This window comes from Pelobates fuscus, chromosome 4 (assembly GCF_036172605.1).
Source record: "Pelobates fuscus isolate aPelFus1 chromosome 4, aPelFus1.pri, whole genome shotgun sequence".
Classification (NCBI taxonomy): Eukaryota; Metazoa; Chordata; class Amphibia; order Anura; family Pelobatidae; genus Pelobates; species Pelobates fuscus.
The window spans coordinates 246283842-246310215 of NC_086320.1; the positions used below are offsets into that span (position 1 = coordinate 246283842).

General features: G+C 46.1%; 1 protein-coding gene across 1 annotated transcript in view; it reads left to right on the forward strand.

Annotated features, from left to right (window-relative positions):
* ADCY1 (adenylate cyclase 1) overlaps positions 1 to 26374 on the forward strand; it is a 1733599-nt gene that overhangs the window by 1435890 nt on the left and 271335 nt on the right. Inside the window, exon 17 of the mRNA XM_063452027.1 lies at positions 21627 to 21725. Coding sequence (XP_063308097.1) covers positions 21627 to 21725 — 99 coding nt within the window. The remainder of the gene's footprint in view (positions 1 to 21626; positions 21726 to 26374) is intronic.

The following is a 26374-nucleotide window of genomic DNA, read 5'->3' on the forward strand; positions in this document are numbered from 1 at the left end:
GGGGCATAGGGGCTTAGATGGATAAAGAGGGCAGAGGGGCTGTGAAAGGGGGCTCAGATGGATAAAGGGGCATAGTGACTGGGATGGGTGAAGGGGGCACAGGTGGTGTTATGGGTGAAGGGGGCACAGGGCCTGGGATGGGTAAAGATGGGCACAAGGCCTGGGATAGGAAAAGGGGGGCACAGGGGCTGGGATAGGAAAAGGTGGGTACAGGGGCTGGGATGGATAAAGGGGGCACTGGGATGGGTGAAGGGGGCACAGGGCTGGGATAGGTGAAAGGGTGCACTAGGGCTGAGATGGGTGAAAGGGGGCACTAGGGCTGAGATGGGTGAAAGGGGGCACTAGGGCTGAGATGGGTGAAACGGGGGCACTAGGGCTGAGATGGGTGAAACGGGGGCACTGGGTCTGGGATGGGTGAACGGGGGCACTGGGTCTGGGATGGGTGAACGGGGGCACAGGGTCTGGGATGGGTGAACGGGGGCACAGGGTCTGGGATGGGTGAACGGGGGCACAGGGTCTGGGATGGGTGAACGGGGCACTGGGGTGGGTTAAGGGGGTACAGGGGCTGTGATGGGTGAAATGGGCACTGGGGCTGAGATAGGTGAAGGGGGCACTGGGGCGGAGATGGGGCACTGGGGCTGAGATGGGTGAAGGGGCACTTGGGTGAAGGGGGGTACAGGGATGGGTGAAGGGGGGCACAGGGCTGGGATGGGTGAAGGGGGCACTGGGGTGGGTGAAGGGGGTACAGATACTGGGATGGGTGAAAGGGGGCACTGGGGCTGAGATGGGTGAAAGGGGGCACTGGGGCTGAGATGGGTGAAAGGGGGCACTGGGGCTGAGATGGGTGAAAGGGGGCACAGGGTCTGGGATGGGTGAAAGGGGGCACAGGGTCTGGGATCGGTGAAGGGGGCACTGGGGTGGGTTAAGAGGGTACAGGTGCTGGGATGGGTGAAGGATGCACAGGGCTGGGATAGGTGAAAGGGGGCACTAAGGCTGAGATGGGTGAAAGGGCACTGGGGTGGGTTAAGGGGGTACAGGTGCTGGGATGGGTGAAAGGGGGCACTGGGGCTTGGGTGGGTGAAGGGGGGCACAGGGCTGGGTTGGTTGAAGGGGGCACTGGGGCTGGGTGAAGGGGCTGGGTAAGGGGGGGATATTAGCTTAAAAAAATTATATTTACTTACCTGCTGTCTGCCAGGGTTCAGCAGATTCTGCAGGACAGGAAGTGATGTAACTTCCCCTCTTTCGGCCCCGCCTCTTCCCCTCACACAGAGCTCCGCAGTCATTGCATGGAGGAGACCTGGCAGGAGCAGCAGGATCACTGCCAGGTCTCAGAAGGTGAGGGTGGAGGGGAGGCAGAGGGGGGAAACAGAAAGAGATAGGTTGCAGGAGTAACCTATCGCTGGAATATGTGCTATTCTGTTTGTTTTGGGCTAGGGAGATCTGTGATCTGATCTCCCCAGCGAGAGCATGTTTATGCAGCCAGCCGGGCCCCTGACTGCCTCGGGCCCTCGGTCCATGACCGATCTGCCCGAGTGGTCAGTCCGCCCCTGGACACACACACAGATGCAAAGGGGCACACACATACACCGATAGATACACAAATACACAGAGAGATATACAGACATACATGCAGATACATAGACGCACATATACACATACAGACATACACATACTACTACATAGACACACCAACATTTAAATATTGTTTTGCCACCCTTCTGTTTCCTACCCTTTTGTGCAGGAGGATGGCTTCCATGGGGACTTGTCTGCTGGTTGGGGTCCTTGCGAGTCAAAGGCTCTCCCAGTCTATGCTCCTCTCTATCCTCTCACTCTATGTAACCTGGAAGTGAACGGCTTTCAGTTTCTCCCTGACTGCCATTATTAAATGAGCCTGTTGCACTGTTAAAGGTCTGCAGCGCATGGCAGGGCCCACGAAGACACATTGCCATCAGGTGGTCCTAAGTGCATTGGCCATCACATGGGCCCCCTAATCCAAAAATGACTGGTTGAAGTTAGCATATGGTAAGAGTTATTTCCCCTGTCAGATCCACATGACATCTGTTAGCTAATGCATGTCAGAAAACAACAATTTGAAAACAAACAAAAAAAAGATTAGTTTCCAACAGCCACATCTTACTTGTTAGCTTTTGGTCCAAAAGAAGTGAGAAGAAGATGACTAAGTGAGTAGTGGCTGGGTTTTATTGTAAAACCTCCACCACTTTCTTGGGGCACCTGGGATGATCTAACCTAAGCAACCTGTGACACTTTTCTTTTCAAGATGCATTTTACAATTATGTCCTGCATAATATATTGATATATTTATATTGCACCTTAATATATCTGCTATAACCCCTTAATGATGGACCCGGATCCGTCATCCTGGGGATATAAGATCTGCATCCCTCCACCTCTTGTGTGTTTTTGAAGTGGAGAGACACAGATCATTGTTACATTGTGTCCCTGAAGTGAATGAAACTGTCACAAAAGGTTCCAAATCCCCTTTACCCTGTTCTTTTTTTTTTTAAAAATTAACCCTTTCCCTGCTGATTGATTACTGACAGCAGTAAGTAAGTATCTTTGTTCTTTTACCCTCAAGGGTTAAATTTTATTTTTTTAGTAATCCCAAGGGGAATAAATGTTTATATTTTATTTTATTAATTTGTTTATTAATTTGTGATTTAGTTAGTTGGGTGGGTGGAATTTAGTGGGAATTGGGGAATTTAGTGATAAGCTAGTCAGGGGTGAAAAGAAAAAAAAAAGTAAAAAAATAAATAAAAATTAGTTATTTAGTTAAAGTTTAATACCTTAATACCTAATGCTTAGGAAGTATAGTGCAGAGGAAGCTTATACCCTGTTAGCAGCCGACTCAGAGGCGACCGACACTCCCTCACAGAGTGACGCAGGGAGTGACGCAGGGGACAGGTACTATGTGCCAGATACTGCAGGACCACCAGGAGAACTTGCTGATTCCCCTAATGCTGAACATGTTGCAGATGACTGGGTACCCACTGATAATTTTTTGCCAGACATCCCTGTGACGAGACCAATCTCGCCACATTGCATTGGAGGAGCCTGGTTGCCCACCTGCTGCCTTTGGATTATGGACCGGCAGCAAAAGGGTTAATTTTACTGTGCAGAAGGATTTATTTCTCCCTTTCTGCACAGCCGTTCGGTAGATTCTATCTACCGAACAAACAGCTTCTTTTCAACCTCCCCAGAGCCGTGGGAAGCCGGCCGGCGCTGTTAATTGGCCACCCAGAAGCTGGAGTGTGCCTTCCATTTACCTCCCTGAAGCTGCGGTTTACCGCAGCTTAATTGATTGTTACTGGGTGGCCGCGGTTACACTTAGCAGCCGCTAGATGGCGGTGTTCTGGAGCTCCCCGGGCAGCCAGCACTTTTCTGCCCGGCTTTCATGCACCAAACCCGGACACTTTTACGTGCAGGCACCGCTGAACTTCCAGCCCCTGGTTCTAATTCGTATATATGTAACCGAATGCATGTAAATTCGGTAGTTTATTTTATGTGAATGTTTTAACCCAGATAGCCATGCCATGGAGCATATTAGTATTCCATCATGTGTCCTTAAGGGGTTAAACAGTACATCCTATCCAAAAGATCCCGATATGTAATCAACTTTTATAAATTGTGTGAAAGTGGTAGTGGCTATGTGTACACCTTCCGTGTATATGAAGGAAGGGATACACACCTTGAACCCCCAGGTTGCCCAGATAAAGTGGGAAAATTGTCTGGGACTTAATAACGCCATTACTAAACAAGGGATATTACTTGTATATTGATATTTTTTATAATAGTATCCCACTTCTAAAAATGCTGTACTGCTTTGAGACCGTGGCCTGTGGCGCAATTCGTAAGTCACACAGCTTTCCCAAAGGCTCTAGCGGGAAAAAAAATAAAAAGGGCGGAAACAGCAGCTCTCTACCAGAATGACCTGCTGGCACTCAAGTACTGCAATAAATAGGAGATTTTCATCCTAACCACCATCCATGGTGAAAGCGCTCCAAGGGTCGCAGTACGTGGCAGAGAGGAATTTAAATGGGTGGCAGTCTGCATACAGCATTACAATTGGGCCTAAAGGGGCCGACCAGCTCTCTTCCCATGATTCTGGCCCAAAATATGACTCCACCACCGCCTTGCTGACGACGCAGTCTTGTTGGAACACAGTGGCTGTCCACAAACCATCCACTACTCCATCCATCTGGACCATCCAGGGTTGCACGGCACTCATCAGTGAACAGGACTGTTTGAAAATTATATAGAAAGAGAAAGTTAGTGGTGGGTTAGCGCTTGTAATATTGGAATAGTGCAGCTAAAAACCCCCGTGAAATCAACCACTTAATTCCACAAGAAACATATAGAACAAAGCCAGAAAATGGAGGTTAGCTCTCTGTGAACTAATAACAAGAATAGAGTGCACAGTGATCTCAAAAGTGCGGTAATAAGATATAGTACATTAACCACAAATAGACTTTTTCCAGAGAGAATCTTCTGAAAAATAAAAAAGCTCACATAGGGCAATATAGCATGTATAAATGTCCACACTGTGACTAAAATATTAAAAGAAAAGTTGCATCCTACTCACAATTTCATAAGCCTGTACATAGACACTAGTGATGTCGCGAACACAAATTTTTCTGTTCGCGAACGGGAATTTCCGCAAACGTTCGCGAACCGGACTGTTTCTGGCCACAAAAGTGATGAAAAAGTTGTTTCAAGGGGACTAACACCTGGACTGTGGCATGTCGGAGGGGGATCCATGGCAAAACTCAAATGGAAAATTACACAGTTGATGCAGAGTCTGGTTTTAATCCATAAAGGGCAGAAATCACCTAACATTCCTAAATCACAATAGATATGAATTGACACCTGACATATGACATATTGACACCTTGACATATGGATTGACACCTGTCCTCAGAGCCCCTGATACACACTGACACAGAGCAGAATAGAGACTGTTCCCCCTACATAGGGTCACTTGGCAGATATGGATTGACACCTGTCCTCAGAGCCCCTGATACACACTGACACAGAGCAGAATAGGGACTGTTCCCCCTACATAGGGTCACTTGGCAGATATGGATTGACACCTATCCTAAGGATCTCTGATACACACTGACACAGAGCAGAATAGGGACTGTTCCTCCTACATAGGGTCACTTGGCAGATATGGATTGACACCTATCCTAAGGATCCCTGATACACACTGACACAGAGCAGAATAGGGACTGTTCCCCCTACATAGGGTCACTTGGCAGATATGGATTGACACCTGTCCTCAGAGACCATGATACACACTGACACAGAGCAGAATAGAGACTGTTCCCCCTACATAGGGTCACTTGGCAGATATGGATTGACACCTGTCCTCAGAGACCATGATACACTCTGACACAGAGCAGAATAGGGACAGAATAGGGACTGTTCCCCCTACATAGGGTCACTTGGCAGATATGGCGTGGTCGTGGGAGGAGGAGGATGACTTTCACCTCTTCCCATCCCAAGGTTAGTGTCAGGGTGGTAGTCCGGTGCCCGGAACCCAGACACAGTGTCCAGGAGGCGGCGCATGGACCGGGACCCAATATGCCTGATGTTAAGTGGGAGTCTTCAGCGAGGAGGTGGATTAGCAGGGTCTGGTGCAGGGTAACCGCACGCCCCCTGGTGTTGAGCACCTGCGTTTGTGCAGCCACATACCAAGACCTTGAATCAGCCTAAAGGACCACTCTAGTGCCATGAAAACATACTCGTTTTCCTGGCACTAGAGTGCCCTGAGGGTGCCCCCACCCTCAGGGTCCCCCTCTTGCCCGGCTCTGGAAAGGGGAAAGGGGTTAAAACTTACCTTTTTCCGGCGCTGGGCGGGGAGCTCTCCTCCTCCTCTCCGCCTCCGTTCCGCCCCGTCGGCTGAATGCGCACGCGCGGCAAGAGCTGCGCGCGCATTCAGCCGGTCTCATAGGAAAGCATTTACAATGCTTTCCTATGGACGCTTGCGTGCTCTCACTGTGATTTTCACAGTGAGAATCACGCAAGCGCCTCTAATGGCTGTCAATGAGACAGCCACTAGAGGATTTGGGGGAAGGCTTAACCCATTAATAAACATAGCAGTTTCTCTGAAACTGCTATGTTTATAAAAAATGGGTTAACCCTAGCTGGACCTGGCACCCAGACCACTTCATTAAGCTGAAGCGGTCTGGGTGCCTAGAGTAGTCCTTTAAGCGGATACCAGGAACTAGGAGCAAGGAAATTAGCAGACCTCCCAGGAGCTTAATAGGGAGGCTCTGCAGCAATATTGTATCCAGTACTAGAAACAAGGACAGACTAGAGATAGGCACCAAACATGAAAACAAGACAGAACTAGTAGAACCCAGAACCAGAGAAAGATAGTAAGCTAAACCCAGAACATATACACAAGACATGAGGAAAACATGAACATAACATGGGCATGACTGGACAGGACTATACATGGACTGGGGATACAAACTAAAACAAGACAAGATAACATAGGCAAAACAAGAGAAGAAATAACGAAATACTACATATGAAAATCATGGGGATTTAGTCACACTATATGATCATACATTGCATAAGCCTGCCAACAATGCCAATGTACCCCATATCTGGCAGGTCCTACACTGCCTAATGTATACTAAAACATCCACAGATTCAGAACACATATATAGTACTTACCTGCAAGAAAGGACAGAAGCAGTGAGCAGCTGCCTGCAGGAACACTGAAACATAATGAAAGATGGAAACATACGGGTGTGGCAAGTAAAACAAACATTTAAAGGAAACCTGGGGACTGGGAAATCCAGGAACGAACTATAGGAATGAACCCAGAAATCCCAGCATAAAGAAAACCAGACATAGAAAAGAAAACCAAAAACCAAGAAAAACCAAACAAGAATTGAAACAAAAGTACTGGATACCAGAAGCCAAGTCCAGACATCAGAACAGAGCAGAGCAGATCATGACAGTTAGATTCCCGTTGTGCTGTGACATCACCCTTATACGCTGTGTAAAGCATACTTTTTAATTTATTTTGCAAATGCTGCATCCTTTCCGACTTGTTGTAATTTGGTAACATTTGCGCCACTGTCTGCTTATACCGGGGGTCTAGTAGTGTGGACACCTGGTACAGGTCGTTCTCCTTCAGCCTTTTTATACGAGGGTCCCTCAACAGGCACGATAGCATGAAAGACCCCATTTGCACAAGGTTGGATGCCAAGCTACTCATTTCCCGTTCCTCCTCCTCAGTGATCTCAATGAAGGTATGTTCTTCCCCCCAGCCACGTACAACACCACGGGTACCAGATAGGTGACAACGAGCACCCTGGGATGCCTGTTGTGGTTGGTCTTCCTCCTCCTCCTCAAAGCCACATTCCTCCTCCGACTCCTCTCACAATCCTCTTCCAGCGTTGCCGCAGGTCCAGCAAGCGATGCGGATAAGGCTGTTTCTGGTGGTGATGGTGACCACAACTCTTCCTCTTCACGCTCACCTACGGCCTGATCCAGCACTCTTCGCAGGGCACGCTCCAGGAAGAAAACTAATGGTATGATGTCGCTGATGGTGCCTTCGGTGCGACTGACTAGGTTTGTCACCTCCTCAAAAGGACGCATGAGCCTACAGGCATTGCGCATGAGTGTCCAGTAACGTGGCAAAAAAATTCCAAGCTCCCCAGAGGCTGTCCTAGCACCCCGGTCATACAAATATTAATTAACGGGTTTTTCTTGTTGGAGCAGGCGGTCGAACATTAGGAGTGTTGAAGTCCAACGTGTCGGGCTGTCGCAAATCAAGCGCCTCACTTGCATGTTGTTTCGCCGCTTGATATCTGCAAAGTGGCCATGGCAGTGTAGGAACGCCTGAAATGGCCACACACCTTCCTGGCCTGCTTCAGGACGTCCTGTAAGCCTGTGTACTTATGCACAAAGCGTTGTACGATCAGATTACACACATGTGCCATGCACGGCACATGTGTCAACTTGCCCAACTTCAATGCCGCCAACAAATTTGTTCCGTTGTCACAAACCACTTTGCCGATATCCAGTTGCTGCGGAGTCAGCCACTTTTCCACTTGCTCAACCCAAAACCAGCCAAAGCAGTAGCTCTCGATGGCATATTCCGCCTTTCTAAGCCCACAAAAGGCCCAAGCACGGCCACACGAGACGTCATCGCACGGTTCCAGACCCTAACAGACAAATTGGCAGTCCTGGCGGCCGTCAGGGAACACCCGACATACCTCTTCGATCAGATGAGCCTCACATTCTACTCAGACATCTCGGGGGCGACTATGGCATCGAGGAGAACCCTGCAACAGTTCACCTCCCTCCTGCGCATGCAGAAAATCAAGTACCGCTGGGGCCCAGCGCATACTCTGCAGGTTACCAAGGATGACGCCAGGCATACCGTACGCAACATGCAGGAGGCAGAGGGAATCCTGGGGCAACTGGGTCTCACCCCGGACTCCTACTCACATGGAAGCCTCCAACAAACTCCACACTCCCTCCATATTGGGGCAACGCCGAGGCTCCAACATTTGTCCCTAGAAACCTAGCCGGGACATCATGCGCAACTTGAATGGAAAACGGGACTAACAGGTCAACCCTGCTTACGGAGACTCTCAGGTCATTGATCGTGTCAAGAGGAGGGGAACAACTTCAAAAATAGATTCCTGGCAAATTCTGAAAAAAAACGTGCAAACATGAATCCTGAAAGTACAGAAAGACAAAACCACAAGAAGAATTTTTTGAAGACGACAAATAGCTGTGTGATATAATGTAGAAACATTTTATTCACCAGATAAAAATAAAACAACTGACTTAATACAGTTTTTTACAACTTTGCTAGTTTTGCATTGAATTTTTTAGCCAGTACTTCCTTTAGATATTGCACTGAATATAGTAAATTCTGTAGTATGTTAGGTTTAGTTCTCAGAAAAGCTAAATAATAGTTTTCACATTTGGTAGATAGCTTGGGGGGGTCTAATATTCATACTTGCATTTTGAATTTTAAGGCAGTATTTCTTTTTTATAAGCAGATTTTGATATTTTTGTATCTTTTTAAACATATATTTTCTCAAGCCGCTTTGATAGATTAACATTTCTTTATTTTATTAATCAACGTGCTTAATTGTATTGGTGTACTAATTTCCAGTATATCTAAAAATGTTTTACATATTTTCTGATTTTAATTGCCATGTGTACCTTTCGTATGCCCATGTGAAACGTTTTACCATTTAGGGCCCAGAGTGGGGTCATTTAAACAGATCATACCTCGAGTGCAGAGTGCGTTTAATCCGACTCGTTAATGTTAGTTATTCACTAAGCTTAGTGAAAACATAGTTGGCTTAAAGATGTTTTCTATTCAAGTTCTTGTGCCCCACAGTTCAAATTAACATTCAAATTACAATTCATGACAGATCACACAAATGAATAGCCCTGCCAATGTCGTCTCAGAATTTTTTGGTTATCTAAGAAGAAATAAAAATGCATATCAACGAAAAATGCTTTTCCTAGCTGTTATGATATTGAAAGCCAGCTGTGATTTCCCTATGCACAATTAGCAATGCTAACTGATGTATGACGCACCCTAGCTGTGTACGCATAGTTTAACTTTTATAAGTATTATTCCAACTTGGTACTACTATACTAATCATCAGTCAGCTGTTAATTACTTTCCAATGCTTTTCCTGTGCCTAGTCAGGGTAACAAGATCTTTGAATATTTTATACTATAGTTAGCGTTGTTACATTTGTATTCAAGTGTCCTAGATCAGTTAGATAAGCCAGTGCCTAGATTGAATGCTCCATAAAGTTTATAACGCATTGTGCCGCCAAGGTTTCGTTAGACCTGCTCAGCTAAACTAGGACCACATTTTAATTGTATACTCAGTGTAATGTGTAAACGTGGACAATCTCGACATAAATAACAAAAAAATGTGCACGGATTTATGAAAACCCCATTGTTAAAAATGTTGATGATCAGCGTGAGGAATGCTATTGGGGCACCACACGCCTGCTGTTATGATTTTTGTTATGACGCTGGGCAAGGGGGTGACTTTCTGACATTGGCTTCTTACGCTCAAACATGTCCTTGACAGACACCTGACTGTGGGCAGATGAGCGGGAACTGCTCAAGGCGAGAGACGGAGTGGCTGATGGTTGAGAGGGGGCAAGGAGGACAGCAGTGGTTGACGTGGCTGAAGATTCTGGACCAGGAGGAGGATGGCGGCTTTGAGTTTGCGTGCTGCTTGTACTCATGTGTTGATCCCATAGGCGTTTGTGATGTGCGATCATGTGCCTACGCAAAGCAGTTGTACCTAGGTGGGTGTTGGACTTCCAACGACTCAGTTTCTTTTGGCACAGGTTGCAAATGGCATCGCTGTTGTCAGATGCAGACACACAAAAAAAATTCCACAATGCTGAGCTTTTCAATGACGGCATTCTGATGGTGGACACAGCATGCGTTGATTGGCGTGCTGTCGGGCTGACCCTGGGTGCCGATGCATGCTGTCTGACTGTGCCACTAGCTCCTTGCGACGACCTCCCCCTGCTTCCAACTCGTCTCCTCGTCCTCCTCTCTGTCTCCCCATCTGAACTTTTGTCCTGTTCTTCTTCTTGCCGAGCGGGCACCCACGTGACATCCATGGACGCATCGTCATCATCAACCGCATCACTTGTATCTGACAACTCAGCAAAGGAAGCAGCATCGGGTACAACATCATCATCATGATACCGTACGTCCATATTTGTAATGCTGCCTGCCTGAGACATATCCCTGTTATCTACATCCTCTGTCAATAATGGTTGCGCATCACTCATTTCTTGAAACGGATGTGTGAATAACTCCTCTGACATACCAAGTGAAGCAGCTGTGGTGCTAGTGTTGGTGGTGGCGGCAGGCGGGTGAGTGGTATCTTGAGAGGTGCCCGAAGCTAAGCTGGAGGAGGATGGTGCATCAAGGTTCCGAGTGGAAGCTGTAGAAGATTGGGTGTCCTGTCTTAGCCAGTCAACTATGTCCTCAGAACTTTTCAAGTTCAGGGTTGTGGCCTCTGAAAACTGGGCATTATTCTAGGGAAAAGGGAATCACAGCACCACGACCACGATGGCCCCTGTGGGGTGGCCTGCCTCTGCCTGTCATTTTTTTTTTGGATTAGTGGTACTATGCGTGCAAGCTACTGTGAGACCAGATATGAGTGGCACTGTGCAGTGGCAGAGGTTGGCAGAGTACACGCTGTAGGCCTGACACACCCGCTTGAAGACAACTAACTGCTATTCAATCTATAACAGTGAAAAAAGTTTTTTGTTTTTAAATGCACGCTATTGTGACACCAGATATGAGTGGCAAAGTGGACTGGCAGAGGTTGGCAGAGTACACGCTGAAGGTCTGACACACCAGCTTGAAGGACACTGACTGCTATTAGCTTACAGTGAAAAACTTTTTTTTTTTTTTTTAAAGGCACGCTATTGTCACACCTGATATGAGTGGCAAAGTGCACTGGCTGAGGTTGGCAGAGTACACGCTGAAGGCCTGACACACCAGCTTGAAGGACACTGACTGCTATTAGCTTACAGTGAAAAACTTTTTTTCTTTTTAAAGGAACGCTATAGTCACACCAGATATGAGTGGCAAAGTGCACTTGCAGAGGTTGGCAGAGTACACGCTGAAGGCCTGACACCCAGACGCTTGCAGACAACTAACTGCTATTCAATCTATTACAGTGAATTTTTTTTTTTTTTTAAATACAAGCTTAAGCTATTGTGACACCAGATATAAGTGGTGGCACTGGGCAAGTGGGCACAGTATCCACTGTGAGCCTGACACAGAAGCTGGCAGACAACTAACTGCTATTAGCTTACAGTGATAAACTTTTTTTGTTTTTAAAGGCACGCTATAGTCACACCAGATATGAGTGGTGGCACTGGGCAAGTGGGCACAGTATCCACTGTGAGCCTGACACAGAAGCTGGCAGACAACTAACTGCTATTCAATCTATTACAGTGGAAAAACTGTTTTTCTTTTTAAAAGCACGCTATTGTCACACCTGATATGAGTGGCAAAGTGGACTGGCAGAGGTTGGCAGAGTACACGCTGAAGGTCTGACACCCGCTTTAAGGACACTGACTGCTATTAGCATACAGTGAAATTTTTTTTTTCTTTTTATAGGCACGCTATTGTCACACCAGATATGAGTGGCAAAGTGGACTGGCAGAGGTTGGCAGAGTACACGCTGAAGGCCTGACACCCGCTTTAAGGACACTGACTGCTATTAGCTTACAGTGAAAAACTTTTTTTCTTTTTAAAGGCATGCTATAGAGACACCAGATATGAGTGGCACAGTGCACTTGCAGAGGTTGGCAGACAACTAACTGCTATTGTGGTGGAATCTCGGTAAAAATAAATGTAGTAGGCCGAGATTGCCACGTGGTATGTGTACGTACATATACTGATGTATCGGTCGGTTGGTTGCACGTGGCAAAGATACAATCAGTAGTGTACGGAGCATGTGCAAGAATACAGGATATAGTATTCCCCTCCTCCATTGTGCTGGGCAAGCCATGTGGTCTAACAGGAAGTTAGTCTTTGTTCGCTTGATTGGCTAAGAGTATGTGTGGGTGGAGCTTATTATGGGAGGAGTTATATGCCTATATAAGGGACTTACACTGTATGTTCGGGGCTCAGATCTTGTTGTATTTTGGTGACATTAGTCCCTCTGAGTCCCGGTCGGTGAATCGAATAAAGAATCTCTTCCTTCCTGAAGAAACCTGTGTCCATCTCTCTGTGCTCGGCTTCCGTCAGTTTCTCCGGTATCACTATTAGTTTACAGTGAAAAACGTTTTTTCTTTTTAAAGGCACTCTATTGTGACACCAGATATGAGTGGCAAAGTACACTGGCAGAGGTTGGCAGAGTACACGCTGAAGGCCTGACACCCAGACGCTTGCAGACAAATAACTGCTAGTAGCTTATAGTGAAAAACTTTTTTTTCTTTTCAAAGGCATGCTATTGTGACACCAGATATGAGTGGCAAAGTACACTGGCAGAGGTTGGCAGAGTACACGCTGAAGGCCTGACACCCAGACACTTGCAGACAACTAACTGCTATTAGCTTACAGTAAAAAACTTTTTTTCTTTTTAAAGGCACGCTATAGAGACACCAGATATGAGTGGCAAAGTGCACTTGCAGAGGTTGGCAGAGTACACGCTGAAGGCCTGACACCCGCTTTAAGGACACTGGCTGCTATTAGCTTACAGTGAAAAACGTTTTTTTTCTTTTTAAAGGCACGCTATGGAGACACCAGATATGAGTGGCAAAGTGCACTTGCAGAGGTTGGCAGAGTACACGCTGAAGGCCTGACACCCGCTTTAAGGACACTGACTGCTATTAGCTTACAGTGAATTTTTTTTTTCTATTTAAAGGCACGCTATAGAGACACCAGATATGAGTGGCAAAGTGCACTTGCAGAGGTTGGCAGAGTACACGCTGAAGGCCTGACACCCAGACACTTGCAGACAACTAACTGCTATTAGCTTACAGTGAAAAACTTTTTTTTCTTTTTAAAGGCACGCTATAGAGACACCAGATATGAGTGGCACAGTGCACTTGCAGAGGTTGGCAGACAACTAACTGCTATTGTGGTGGAATCTCGGTAAAAATAAATGTAGTAGGCCGAGATTGCCACGTGGTATGTGTACGTACATATACTGATGTATCGGTCGGTTGGTTGCACGTGGCAAAGATACAATCAGTAGTGTACGGAGCATGTGCAAGAATACATGATATAGTATTCCCCTCCTCCATTGTGCTGGGCAAGCCATGTGGTCTAACAGGAAGTTAGTCTTTGTTCGCTTGATTGGGTAAGAGTATGTGTGGGTGGAGCTTATGATGGGAGGAGTTATATGCCTATATAAGGGACTTACATTGTATGTTCGGGGCTCAGATCTTGTTGTATTTTGGTGACATTAGTCCCTCTGAGTCCCGGTCGGTGAATATATTGACACCAGATATGAGTGGCAATGTACACTGGCAGAGGTTGGCAGAGTACACGCTGAAGGCCTGACACCCAGACGCTTGTAGACAACTAACTGCTATTCAATCTATTACAATGAAAACATTTTTTTTGTTTTTAAATGCAAGCTTAAGCTATTGTGACACCAGATATGAGTGGTGGCACTGGGCAAGTGGGCACAGTATCCACTGTGAGCCTTACACCGAAGCTGGCAGACAACTAACTGCTATTCAATCTATTACAGTGACATTTTTTTTTTGTTTTTAAATGTCAATCTTAAGCTATTGTGACACCAGATACGAATGGTGGCACTGGGCAAGTGTGCACAGTATCCACTGTGAGCCTGACACAGACGCTGGCAGACAACTAACTGCTATTCAATCTATTACAGTGAAAAACATTTTTTTGTTTTTAAATGTCAAGGTTAAGCTATTGTGACACTAGATATGAGTGGTGGCACTGGGCAAGTGGGCACAGTATCCACTGTGAGCCTTACACAGAAGCTGGCAGACAACTAACTGCTATTCAATCTATTACAGTGAAAAAAAAATATTTTTAAATGTCAAGCTTAACCTATTGTGACACCAGATATGAGTGGTGGCACTGGGCAAGTGGGCACAGTATCCACTGTGAGCCTGACACAGAAGCTGGCAGGCAGGCAACTGCAATTACATTACACCGAAAAAAAGAAAAAGAAAAAAAAAAAGCAGACTGATGTTCTTGCCCTAAAAGGGCTTTTTGGGTTGCTGTTCTTACAGCAGAGATCAGATGAGTCCTTCAAGACTGTAGTGGACACTGAATACCCTAGCCTAGCTATCAATTTCCCTATCAAATGAGCAGCAGCTACACTTTCCCTCCTCTATCTAAGAATGCAGCTTCAGAATGAATCTAAAATGGATGCTGTACAGGAGGTGGGAGGGTCTGGAAGGGAGGGTCTGCTGCTAATTTGCTGGAATGTGTCTGCTGACCGTGAGGCACAGGGTCAAAGTTTGCTCAATGATGACGAATAGGGGGCGGATCGAACCGTGCATGTGTTCGCCCGCCGCGGCGAACCCGAACACGCTATGTTCGCCGGGAACTATTCAAACCCAAATGTACCCCCCCTTATTATATATCATTTTATTCAGGGGAAACAGGGCTTCCATTTAATATCAAATATTTAGCTATGAAACATAATTTAATATGAAAAAAATGGGAGAAATTAATACATTTTGTTATTTTTTTAGTTCTACATGACATTTTAACTGTGAATGTCATAATACTGTTTGCTTTTACTGCAATAAAATACACATATTTGTATTCAGCAAAGTCTCACGTGTAAAACAGTACCCCCTATGTACAGGTTTTATGGTGTTTTGGGAAGTTACAGGGTCAAATATAGCGTGTTACATTTGAAATTGAAATTCGCCAGATTGGTTACGTTGCCTTTGAGACTGTATAGTAGCCCATGAAATAAATTTACACCCATCATGGCATACCATTTGCAATAGTAGACAACCCAATGTATTGCAAATGGGGCATGTCCAGTCTTTTTTAGTAGCCATTTGGTCACAAACACAGGGCAAAGTTAGCGTTAGTATTTGTTTGTGTGTGAAAAATGCAAAAAACGCCAAATTTGGCCAGTGTTTGTGACTAAGTGGCTACTAAAAAAGACTGGACATACCCCATTTGCAATACCTTGGGTTGTCTACATTTGCAAATGGTATGCCATCATAGGGGTAATTTTCATTCTTGGGCTACCATCGGGTCTCAAAGGCAACGTAACCAATCTGGCGAATTTTAATGTGAAAAAAATTAAACACAAGCCTTATATTTGACGCTGTAACTTTTGAAAACACCATAAAACCTGTACATGAGGGGTACTGTTGTACTCGGGAGACTTCCCTGAACACAAATATTTGTGTTTCAAAACAGTAAAAAGTATCACAGCAATAATATCGTCCGTGTAAGTGCTGTTTGTGCGTGAAAAATGCAAAAAACTTCACTTTTACTGGCGATATCATCGTTGTAATATATTTTACTGTTTTGAAACACTAATATTTGTCTCCCAAGTAAAACAGTACCCCCCATGTACAGGTTTTATGGTGTCTTGGAAAGTTATAGGGTTAAATATAGTGCTGGCAAATTAAATTCCCTATACTTTCGGCATGGGTTGTCAGGCAGGTCCCGCTAATTGTAATTAATTAAGATACCTAATTATGTAAAAATATTACATAAATCCATGTGTAGAATTAATATATGTATATATATATATATATATATATAATTTTTGAAAAATATTTTTATTTATATATAGGTATATATATATAGTGATATATACGTATATATTTATGTATATAGAATATATATTATTTCGTTCTACGTGGATTTTGATATAAATATATATTAATATCACAATACAGTTAGAACGAAATAACACACATCTATATTTTTTTAATTATTTATTTTTAATTATTTATTTTATTTTATTTTTTAACATATTTATATATTTATTTTTTTAAATTATATATAAATATATATTGTTGCGGACCGTTTCGCTCAGAAGGGAATAAAAACCGTTTAGGCGATAATCCCCTTTCCCATAGACCAGCAGCTACTGCAATCACCAATCTCCCGAACTGCAAACTGTACGAATTCACCAACTCCCGAACTGCAAACACACGAACCCTGGAATCAGCCGAACAGGAAAAGCATACAATCCGCTTACACTCCTGGCAGTCAGCATACAATCCAATTCCCCCAAAGAACGAGACGACACATCGCTTTGAGAGTTAAGCAGGAACTCATTTACTCAGGGCTACCGGCCCAGTATTTATGCAGGTCTCCCACCTGGTGGACACTCCCCTAGGGGACCAAATGGAAGACTGTAACAAAGGACAGACATAAACCAATTACCGACACACAGCAGTAAAACATTCCCACAATGCATCTTGATCTCCTACCTCTATCCTGGAGATAATTAGAGAAGTAATTCAATTATCTCCCAGGACAGAGGCAAAACTCCATTACACACATGGGACACAAAATACAGTGAAACACCTTAAAATACACAAAGTTACCTTTTATACATAAAACACAGACATGTCACACATCCCCAGATAGCTCAGGTCTGAGTGCACATTATTAGGTGAATGGCACTCAGACCACACAAATACAGTTTAATCACCATGGAGCCAAAGTCTTTAATCCCACGAATAGGCTCCATGGCATGGCTATCTGGGTTAACACATATTCTCATATACAAAATACCGAATGCCAGTGTTCGGTTAAACTTGTACGAATAGAAACCAGGCGACGGACGGCTCAGCGGTGTTCGTGCAAATCAGTGTCCGTTTTTAGTTCCATAGAATCCTCGCCGAACACCGCTCGTCTTTCGCACGATTAAAATGGCCGCCGCCTCGTGGTTGGCAACCGAACAAAGACCACGCTGGATTCGTCAATTAAGCTGCGGTTAACCGCAGCTTCAGGGAGGTAAATTGAAGGCACACTCCAGCTCCCAGGTGGTCGCGCATTCGTCAGTTTGTTCGGTAGATCAAATCTACCGAACACCCTGGCAGAAACGCACGAATATGCCTTTCTGCAGGGAAAATAAAAGGTTTAACCTGCAGGGCCATAGTCACAGGGCAGGAGGCTAACAACCAGGCTTCTCCAGTTCACAGTGGCGAGGTTGGTTTCGCCACACTTCTCCCCTTTACCAACTAGACTAACAGGGTACCTGACCTCCTGCCGGTCAGTGCCCTTGTTAGTCCAGCAGCCCACCCACAAGACAGAAACAGCAGTACAGCCCACCCACAATAAACGGTTACTACACCTGGGTAAGGGAGAATCTTGTCTATGACCAGGTGCCTTACCACGGCTGTGTGGGGGACTGGTAGGCTGCCTTGGTGGGTTGTTGAGGGGGCAGAGACCAGCGGTACTCTGTCCTGGTGCCAGCACTACCACGGGAGTAGTCTGGTTGGAGCCTGGTTGCTGGAGACTGACTGTCTCTACCTTTAGGTGCATAGCTCAGCTGCCAGAGGGGGAGACCGACTGTCTCCCCTTTGGATACACCGCTCTGTGTCTGGGGGACAGGACCGACCGTCCCTACCCCTTGTGCTGTAAGTGCAGAGACTACAGTCCCATCTGCACAGTTGTGGGGCTTAACATCTCCCCTTGGTGGGTTAGGCTGCGGCTGGAGAGAGGTTGTAACAAGTTCCTCTCTCTGGATGGTAAACCGCCGCTGGGGAGAGGGGTTAGCAGGCTCCTCTCTCTGCCACTCTCTCTGCTGGTGGAAAGGGGGACCAGCTGTCTCCTCTTTCATTCTCTTGTCCTGCTGCTGGGGCGCGAGACTGACGGTCTCTGTTCCCTGCAGGACACTCAGTCGCTGGGGAGGAAGGACAGCACCTTCAGCTCCCTGGGGTGCACACTGCCGCTGGGGAGGAAGGACGGCACCTTCCGCTCCCTGGGACTCACACTGCCGCTGGGGAGGAAGGACGGCACCTTCTGCTCCCTGGGGTACACACTGCCGCTGGGGAGGAAGGACGGCACCTTCTGCTCCCTGGGGTACACACTGCCGCTGGGGAGGAAGGACGACACCTTCAGCTCCCTGGGGTGAACACTGTCGCTGGGGAGGAAGGACGGCACCTTCTGCTCCCCGGGACTCACACTGCTGCTGGGGAGGAAGGACGACACCTTCTGCTCCCTGGGGTACACACTGACGCTGGGGAAGAAGGATGGCACCTTCTGCTCCCTGGGGTACACACTGCCACTGGGGAGGAAGGACGACACCCTCAGCTCCCTGGGATACGCACTGCCACTGGGGAGGAAGGACGATACCTTCTGCTCCCTGGGACTCACACTGGCACTGGGGAGGAAGGACGGCACCCTCTGCTCCCTGGGGTACACACTGCCGCTGGGGAGGAAGGACGATACCTTCTGCTCCCTGGGACTTACACTGCCGCTGGGGAGGAAGGACGGCACCTTCAGCTCCCTGGGATACACACTGCCACTGGGGAGGAAGGACGGCACCTTCTGCTCCCTGGGGTACACACTGCCGCTGGGGAGGACGGACGACACCATCAGCTCCCTAGGGTACACACTGCTGCTGGGGAGGAAGGACAATACCTTCTTCTCCCTGGGACTCACACTGCCGCTGGGGAGGAAGGACGGCACCTTCTGCTCCCTGGGACACACACTGCCACTGGGGAGGAAGGACGGCACCTTCTGCTCCCTGGGACACACACTGCCACTGGGGAGGACGGACGACACCTTCAGCTCCCTGGGGTACACACTGTCGCTGGGGAGGAAGGACTGCACCTTCTGCTCCCTGGGACACACACTGCCGCTGGGGAGGACGGACGACACCATCAGCTCCCTGGGGTACACACTGCCGCTGGGGAGGAAGGACGGCAAACCCCCTTGCCCGCTCTGATTCCCACGGCAAGTACTCTCGCACTGCTTTCTTCACACACTGCACTATACTCTCCGAGGGGTTGGGTCTGCATAAAGCCAGCACCGCGGTGACCTCTCTGTCAAACGCCTCTTGAGTGTAGCTGGGTGCCATGCTTGCTCTGCTGAAGTTGGTTCCTTGTAGATAGGGGCGCTGTACGGGTACTGGCGTTGCCCTCACTTTGTAAATCCAGGGGATGGTGTTACTTGTAGCTGTCCCTCTGGTTGTAGGAACGATCCCGCAGCTTGCCACCGATTGTTGCGGACCGTTTCGCTCAGAAGGGAATAAAAACCGTTTAGGCGATAATCCCCTTTCCCATAGACCAGCAGCTACTGCAATCACCAATCTCCCGAACTGCAAACTGTACGAATTCACCAACTCCCGAACTGCAAACACACGAACCCTGGAATCAGCCGAACAGGAAAAGCATACAATCCGCTTACACTCCTGGCAGTCAGCAGACAATCCAATTCCGCCAAATAACGAGACGACACCACACTTTGAGGGTTAAGCAGGAACTCATTTACTCAGGGCTACCTGCCCAGTATTTATGCAGGTCTCCCACCTGGTGGACACTCCCCGAGGGGACCAAATGGAAGACTGTAACAAAACACAGACATAAACCAATTACCGGCACACAGCAGTAAAACATTCCCACAATGCATCTTGATCTCCTACCTCTATCCTGGAGATAATTAGAGAAGTATTCAATTATCTCCCAGGACAGAGGCAAAACTCCATTACACACATGGGACACAAAATACAGTGAAACACCTTAAAATACACAAAGTTACCTTTTATACATAAAACACAGACATGTCACACATCCCCAGATAGCTCAGGTCTGAGTGCACATTATTAGGTGAATGGCACTCAGACCACACAAATACAGTTTAATCGCCATGGAGCCAAAGTATTTAATCCCACAAATAGGCTCCATGGCATGGCAATCTGGGTTAACACATATTCTCATATACAAAATACCGAATGCCGGTGTTCGGTTAAACTTGTACGAATAGGAACCAGGCGACGGACGGCTCAGCGGTGTTCGTGCAAATAAGTGTCCGTTTTTAGTTCCATAGAATCCTCGCCGAACACCGCTGGTCTTTCGCACGATTAAAATGCCCGCCGCCTCGTGGTCGGCAACCGAACAAAGACCACCCTGGATTCGTCAATTAAGCTGCGGTTAACCGCAGCTTCAGGGAGGTAAATTGAAGGCACACTCCAGCTCCCAGGTGGTCGCACATTCGTCAGTTTGTTCGGTAGATCAAATCTACCGAACACCCTGGCAGAAAAGGCACGAATATGCCTTTCTGCAGGGAAAATAAAATGCTAACAACCAGGCTTCTCCAGTTCACAGTGGCGAGGTTGGTTTCGCCACATATATATAACAATAATTATTTAATCAGTATCAGTCTACGTGTAATTTGATATTAAAATATATATATATATATAATTATATATATATATATCAATAGTAAAATACACCTAGACAGTCTATGTGTGTGTATGTATTTGTGTATATGTATACTTAGATCATATATCTAGGACCTTACTCTCACATGGCCGGGGGGGTCGGAAGAGGACGCATGTGCCACGGGGGGCTCCCTGGAAGTCCCCCCAACCGAGATCGCCGGCGACCGGGTAAGTAAGAAAAGACCGGAGGGCATAGAGCCGCTTAAAATAGGGCGTAATTGTACGCGCTCCGGTCTTAAAGGGTTAAAAAAATGGCATATAATATGTGCAATAAATTAGTAAAAAGCAAATTGCAGTTGAACGCAAACAACAAAAAATGCAAAAAATGATTGTCATTAAGTTCAAGACAAGCTTTTGAAGCTGTGTCCTTAAGGCGTTAAGTTAACAATATTTTGAAAATGACAGAGTGAAGACTATCTTTTTCAGAGTGAAGACTGTGAAGACTGTCTTTTTCATTTTATGTTGGAATTTATATAATTTATCCATGCAAATCAAATTAGTAATAATATCACTTATATAAAATATGATAAATGGGAAATGGTTACCGTATTATGCTATGTTGAATGCTTCTAATATTACTAATGTTTCTTCATTTTTAATATTTTAATTTGACAATTTAGAACAGTAATACTCCAGCTAGTTTTAATTATTTATTAAACTAGAATGATTATAAAATATCAATTGATTTGCTTTAATACAGCTCATGGAGAAAGAGTATTACAGAGATATTGAAAAAATAAAGACCATTGGAAGTACTTACATGGGAGCTGTGGGACTTGTGCCAACAACAGGAACGAAGGTAAAAACTAAAATAAAAAATGTATTTTATGTTTTATCTTGTGATCCAGTAAGTAATCATCTAACTCATGATTATTGTGCAACTAGTAGGTTGGGAGTTGGTCATTACAGAAGATAACTGGGGCAAAGCTGCCATCCTCCCTTCCTCAGCAAACTGACTAACCATAGTGACAGTATATGGGGTAGTTGGAGTAGGTGCAGGGTATCATGGATTTTGAAAGTGGAACGTCCTGACATCCATAAAGAGAGCAATGCCGTTCCCCCACTACCACCTTGGTGAGAATGATTGAAGAACTAAGTGTTTCTGTTTGTTTGTTTTATAATTCTTTATTTTTTGTGTGGAGAGAAAATAAACATACGTGTGTGACCACAACAGTCAGTACACGCCAATTCACGCTCAGTTCACATTAAGTAGACAGCATAGTAAGTTACAATTTGAACACTTTTTGTAATTTTAGTGCGCCGTAATGTTATAATGAGGAGATTATCAGGTATAACTGTGGGAGTAGCAAACATCCGTCCATTTAGGGCAACACAAACGTCGTGGGGTCATGAGTTGGGGAGAGTGGGCAGTTTGACTGTGGTTTCTGGCTATGATTGCTGCACCCCAGTCATGCCTCTTAAGGCTAGTGGTGCATGGTGCGCCCCGTGGCCCCTAGAGTATGGACTGGGAGTGGGTTGTGGTGCGTTGCTGCAATTCTCTATCTTAAACTGGGCCTGCTTCCATGTTGGCTCCTAACTGTGGTCACCTTGCTATCACCAATGTTTTTGGTGCACTGTGCACTGTTATATAGTCATAGAGGCGGCTTTGCGTGGTCGCGACTTAGTTTTGCAACTATGGAAAGTGTGAGTCTAGGTATGTGGAAGCCGTTGAGGTGTGACATGATCAAGCTGTGCCCATAGGGCTTCATGCTAGTGGTGGTAGGTATGGCAGAAAGCTTGATGCTAGTCAAGAATATAAGGCGTTCGTTGCTGTTAGTTCCCTGTTACCCCAGGGAGGGGGTGGGGGGAGGGGTGTCACCAGAACAGTAAAAGGTAACTTCAGTGGGCCCTGTGTTTGGATATTAAAATGTAAGAGAGTACTGTAGGTAAATTATAGAAACTATTTTTACAACGCATAAGAGACAAACTGAAACATAAGAGGCTATGAGCAGAGAAAGCTCATTCAGGTCTTGTTGTTCTGTTCTGGGTGTTGCGGCTGTTGCGGCTGTTTCGGCGCCCACCGTCCTCAGTCGGGAGCCTGGATGTGTCGTCGAGGTCGACTCGAGGATCGGGAGTCCTAGTGCCCTCATCAACGTTGGGCCCTCTGTATGGTCAGTGGCCTTGTAGTGCTTGTCGTCTTTGGTAATCCAGAGAGTCCTTGGTGTCGACCACCTGTATGCTATGCCGGCTGCTTGGAGTTGCTTAGTGATTGGATGCATACTTTTACACCATAGCAGTGTGGCCCTACTTAAGTCCTAAAAGAAGGAGAGTTGGCATTCTTCAAATTCAAAGACATTGATTGCATTAGGTGCTTGCAGGGATTTGGCTATTCTTTACACTCCGTCGAATTGAAATGTTTTGTCTTGTCTGGTTGGTAGGAGTGCAGATAGGCACCTGATGAAGTGTGGCAGTTCTTCTAGCGGCACTGACTCCTGTATCCCTCTGATCTTGACGTTTTGGCAACGCCCTCTGTCGTCCAGGAAATTAACTTGTCTGGACATATTCACTTGTGAGGATTGAAGTTCTTGTACCTTGTAACGGCTACCACAGTGGAGAGGGGGTATCAGCCGTTGGAGACGTCCCTTTTCCAGGCAAGATGCTGTGCAGTAATTGGGGTAGCCTTCTTTCTATCAGCTAGATCCAAATAGAGAGAGACTCTCACCCCTCACGGTTTAAACCAAGATTTTGAGTTATGCCATTTCTTACATAAAAACTCTTTTATGTTATATCATTTGTATCATTCAATATTTTAATTATTTAATATTTTTCACATAATTAGCCCTTTTATTACTATGTTTTAAGAATATGCACCTTCTCACTATTCACCTTCCTCTTTCATATTATTGTGGTTCAACATTGTGGCGAATTATGTTATTTTATGTTGTAAATCTGTCTCTTTAAGGAAAAAAGTCTTTGCAACAAGCCACTAATAATTTCTATTTTTATACCACATTCCATATAGGTAAAAATGGTTTAGGAATACATATTATACCTTTATTGAATTACATATACATATAAGTATCAGAATGTCTATTTTAACAACTTGATTTTTTTCTTATAGATATCCTTTATGTTGAATATATAGTGAAAGTACAGGCGGACAAAGATGGCAGATTCCTCTTCGTCAAGGGAGAGATCGCCGGGAAAACCTACACAATAGCTAACATCTACTCCTCGAACTCGGGACAAGCCAGCTTCCTACGCAGAATGTTGTCGAAACTGGCTAAATTCACAGAAGGGATTCTGATACTGGGGGGTGATATGAACGTCCCGTTGGACCCTCTGGTGGACACATCCACGGGGCAGAGCAGCATTCCAAGCTCGGCCATTAAAACCATTCACAAGGCACTCAGGGACCTCAGGTTGATAGACACGTGGAGGGCACTCCACCCTGAAGAACGATATTATACGTACTACTCAACTCTACACTGCAGATACTCTTGCATAGATTACGTGTTCGTACAACAGGAGGGACTTACCTACCTCAGAAAAGCAGAGATTCAACCCACGCCCTGGTCCGACCACAGTGCTACGAGGCTAACCATGACATCACCGCTGTATCGCCTGTCTAGGATGTCGTGGAGACTTAACGATTCACTTCTCCTAGATGAACTTGCGCGAGCACAAATCACTGACCATATACACCAGTACTTTGAGGAAAACATTACTGAAGATCTGTCGGACATGACTATCTGGGAAGCACACAAAAGAGTATTGAGAGGTCACCTAATACGAATGGCAACGCAGAAGAAAAAAGAAGCCAGTCAACAGCTACGAGACCTCATCCAAGAGATAGCAGAACTGGAGCAGGAACACAAACGGACCCAACGAGACCAGACATACAGGGACCTGATTACAAAAAGAAGACAGCTAACGGACATCATAGAACGCAAGCATGCACAACAGGTACAACGCTCAAAAGCATTTTTCTATATACATGCCAACAAGGGGGGAAAGCTACTCGCCCAGATGCTGATACCAAGATTGGTGAAGGCACTAAATTGCCTACGGGACGGATCGACCTTCCACAAAGAGTCCCTGGCGGCGACGATTACGATGATCCCCAAACCAGGCAAAAATACAGAACAATCTCCCTCATCAACACAGATGTTAAACTCTTCTCCAAAGTGCTGGCGTATCGACTGCAGGCCTACATGCCAAGACTGGTCCACCCGGACTAGACGCGTTTCATTCCGGGCAGGGAAGCTAGAGACAGCACTCTCCGGCTCTATACAATCCAACACCTAGCAAAACACCTAAGGAAAAGCTACTTCTACTCACCACGGATGCAGAAAAAGCATTTGAAAGAGTAAACTGGCACTTTATGACAGAGACACTATAAAAAGCTGGTATTGGGGACAAAATGTTGGCATGGATCCATACGCTTTACCATCAGCCGAATGCCAAAGTTAGAGTGAACGGAGCACTAACAGATAGCTTCGACATCAGAAATGGCACCAGGCAGGGTTGCCCGATCTCACCGCTCCTATTTGCACTCACCCTGGAGCCATTTCTTGACAGAATACAGAGAAACCAAACAATAGCTGGATTAAAACACAAAACACAGGAACATAAAGTGGCCGCCTATGCGGACGATATGCGGTTCTTCCTAGACGAACCCCTCAAATCCATCCCGCAGCTAATGAAAGAATTTCAGACACATGGAAACCTATCTGGACTTAAGCTCAATCTAGCCAAATGTGACATCTTAAATGTAACGGTACCGGAAGAGGACTGTGTACGACTAAAACAACAATTTCCCTTCCACTGGTGCACAGACCACATGAGATACCTAGGGCTATGGGTCACACCCGAGACAAAGGACTTATATGCTCAAAACTATTCTTCGGTATGTATGGAAGGGGGACAGAGCCAGGACCAGTCATGAAAAACTGTGCCTTCCCAGAACATGGGAAGGACTTGCCCTACCAGACTTTGGCAAATATTATCAAGCAACGATCTTGCAACGCCTCAGGAAATTACACACGGCCACTCCCCACAAATGATGGGTCTCTCTGAGTAGAGACTTCGAGGACAACCACCTCCACTTATTTATCTGGCACAAGGAATCCGAGGCCACCAGCGACCTCGGGAAGGATTCCCCCATCACGCAAACACTCAAAATATGGACCAGGCTGAGGAAAGCACCCCACATCTCCCCAAAACCAAGCCTGCTGAACCCCATCACGCACAATACAAGCATAGGCGATGGGCTCCCGCCATCCGCATGGCCACTAGCTAACCAAGAAGGTTACATACCTCTGCAAACAGCACTGACAGCAACAGGAATAAAGACGCTGCGGGACATGATGGAGGACGGGGAGCCTACGATAATGCACCAATTCCACTATGCTCAACTAAAACATTTTTATCATAACCTACCACACAAAAACAAACTCCATAGGGACCTATCATGGTACGAAACGATATGCTGCCATACACCGGAAG